The following is a 2,913-nucleotide window of genomic DNA, read 5'->3' as shown; positions in this document are numbered from 1 at the left end:
AAATAAACCTTTCTCAAAGCATTTTCATTTGTTAATTAACATTTCTTAACATTAACATTTTTAACAAATGCTTTCAAAAAGTGATGTGGACAACATCTGCCATTTCAAAAAGTGGTGGGGACATGTCCCCAGCGTCCCCAGTGTAAATGACACCATGACCCTCCCTCCCTGCTCCCTCCCTACAGGCTGAGCTACTCCATGCTTACCGCTTCACCTCCACTCTCCTCCTGCTAACATATCGGTTATTTTGTGCATTTCGTGGCATCCATCTGAAGAATTTTAAATTTTTTTCGCAACTCAAGAAACAGAAGGCAGAGGAGGGGGGGGGGGTGTCAGTATAGAAAATTACCAAATGTGCTGCGGTACATGCTTTATGGGCCGACCGTTGGCCCATTTTTTAAAACAGTTGAATAAATAAGTAATTTATGTTACACCGGCCCCAAAGTTTCGTCGGCCCACAAGGCATTTACCTGGTATGCCAGATTACCAGTCCACCCCTGCTTCTATCCATAGAGAAATGCTGCAAGCAGGTCTCACATTAGAATGATTTTACATCCAAGTTTCTGATGTTTCTAATGGTTTCCAATCGATAAGACTTCTGGAGAGCCGTGTGTTTCCTATCTCAGGCCTACTCACTGCTCTGAACAGAATGAGGAGGAATAAGAAGTCCTTCATGATGATGGACTCCAGTAGACAGACATAAAATAACAGAAATTAGAGACACCTGCAGTGTGTGAGCTCTTGCTGTCTGTCCAAACCTGAGAGTGTCCAGTCTCCAGTGTGGCTCCTCCAATCCAGCAGACAGCAGCTTCACCCCTGACTCTCCTGGATGATTGTAGCTCAGGTCCAGCTCTCTCAGATGGGAGGGGTTGGAGCTCAGAGCTGAGGCCAGAGAAGCACAGCCTTCCTTTGTGATCAGACAGAATGACAGCCTGGAATCAGGAAAACATCATAAACTCTGTGTTTTAGAAAATCATGTCAGCAGGAAAATCCTACAGACCATTTCCACTAACTGAACCTAAAACCAGATGAAGAGGATTTAAACGAAACAGCTTATTACCTACCTGAGAGTTTCCAGTGTACAGTGTGGACTCTTGAGTCCAGCAGACATCAGCTTCACTCCTGAATCCTGCAAGTTGTTGTCACTCAGGTCCAGCTCTCTCAGATGGGAGGGGTTGGAGCTCAGAGCTGAGGCCAGAGAAGCACAGCCTTCCTCTGTGATCAGACAGCCTGACAGCCTGGAATCAGGAAAACATCATAAACTCTGTGTTTTAGAAAATCATGTCAGCAGGAAAATCCTACAGACCATTTCCACTAACATGAACCTAAAACCAGATGAAGAGGATTTAAATGAAACAGCTTATTACTGACCTGAGAGTTTCCAGTGTACAGTGTGGACTCTTGAGTCCGGCAGACAGCAGCTTCACTCCTGAATCCTGCAGGTTGTTGTTACTCAGGTCCAGCTCTCTCAGACTAGAGGACTGGGAGCTGAGAACTGAGGACAGAGCTTCACAGCTTCTCTCTGAGAGGTTACAGCCACTCAACCTGAAAAAGGATTAGCAATGAACACAAACTGAATGTTTTATTTGTCAAATATACAGTTTTAGAAATTGCACATCCATTTATCCACCTACAGAGCTTTGTTGGAGGCTTTGACCACTGGCAGCAGCCTCAGAAGAGCCTCCTCTGAAGCAGAGTATTTCTTCAGGTCAAACACATCCAGATCTTTTTCTGATGACAGTAAGATGAAGCCCAGAGCTGACCACTGAGCAGGAGAGAGTTTATCTGTGGAGAGACTTCCTGAACTCAGGGACTGTTGGAACTGCTCCACTAGAGAACGATCATTCAGTTCATTCAGACAGTGGAACAGATTGATGCTTCTCTCTGGAGACAGATTCTCACTGATCTTCTTCTTTATGTATTCAACTGTTTTCTGTTTGGTCTGTGAGCTACTTCCTGTCTGTGTCAGCAGACCTCGTAGGAGAGTCTGATTGGTCTGCAGTGAGAGACCCAGGAGGAAGCGGAGGAACAAGTCCAGGTGTCCATTTGGACTCTGTAAGGCCTTGTCCACAGCACTCTGGTAGAGATGTGTTAGTTTAAGTTTGTCTCTGAATACTTTAGACAGCCGGGAGGTTGATTGTTCTTCTGCCAGCAGATTGACACCAGAGTTGATGAAGGTCAGATGGACATGAAGAGCAGCCAGAAACTCCTGAACGCTCAGATGGACGAAGCAGAACACCTTGTCCTGGTACAGCCCTCTCTCCTCTTTAAAGATCTGTGTGAACACTCCTGAGTACACTGAGGCTGCTCTGATATCGATGCCACACTCTGTCAGGTCTGATTCATAGAAGATCAGGTTGCCTTTCTGCAGCTGCTCAAAAGCCAGTTTTCCCAGAGACTTAATCATCTTCCTGCTCTCTGGACTCCAGTGTGGATCTGTCTCAGCTCCTCCATCATACTTGACGTTCTTCAGTTTGGACTGAACCACCAGGAAGTGGATGTACATCTCAGTCAGGGTCTTGGGCAGCTCTCCTCCCTCTCTGGTCTTCAACAACACCTCCTCCAGAACTGTGGCAGTGATCCAGCAGAAGACTGGGATGTGGCACATGATGTGGAGGCTTTGTGATGTCTTGATGTGGGAGATGATTCTGCTGGCCTGCTCCTCATCTCTGAACCTCTTCCTGAAGTACTCCTCCTTCTGTGGGTCAGTGAACCCTCTGACCTCTGTCACCATGTCAACACACTCAGGAGGGATCTGATTGGCTGCTGCAGGTCGTGTGGTTATCCAGAGGCGAGCAGAGGGAAGCAGGTTCCTCCTGATGAGGTTTGTCAGCAGCACATCCACTGAGGTGGACTCTGTAACATCAGTCAGGACCTCATTGTTGTGGAAGTCCAGAGGAAGTCGACACTCAT

At 46.8% G+C, this 2,913-nt stretch overlaps 1 protein-coding gene across 1 annotated transcript; it reads right to left on the bottom strand.

Annotated features, from left to right (window-relative positions):
* Positions 1 to 1,490: 1,490 nt before the first annotated feature.
* LOC123966997 (NLR family CARD domain-containing protein 3-like) lies at positions 1,491 to 2,308 on the bottom strand (the record flags this gene model as incomplete). The annotated part of the gene is made up of 2 exons (XM_046043053.1): positions 1,491 to 1,545; positions 1,635 to 2,308. Coding segments are annotated over 2 exons (729 nt in total), but the record flags the coding sequence as incomplete, so codon positions are not given.
* Between the last annotated feature and the right edge of the window lie 605 nt (positions 2,309 to 2,913).

This window comes from Micropterus dolomieu, unplaced genomic scaffold (genome assembly GCF_021292245.1).
Source record: "Micropterus dolomieu isolate WLL.071019.BEF.003 ecotype Adirondacks unplaced genomic scaffold, ASM2129224v1 contig_14734, whole genome shotgun sequence".
Taxonomy (NCBI): domain Eukaryota; kingdom Metazoa; phylum Chordata; class Actinopteri; order Centrarchiformes; family Centrarchidae; genus Micropterus; species Micropterus dolomieu.
This window is presented reverse-complemented; position numbering and strand designations above follow the sequence as displayed.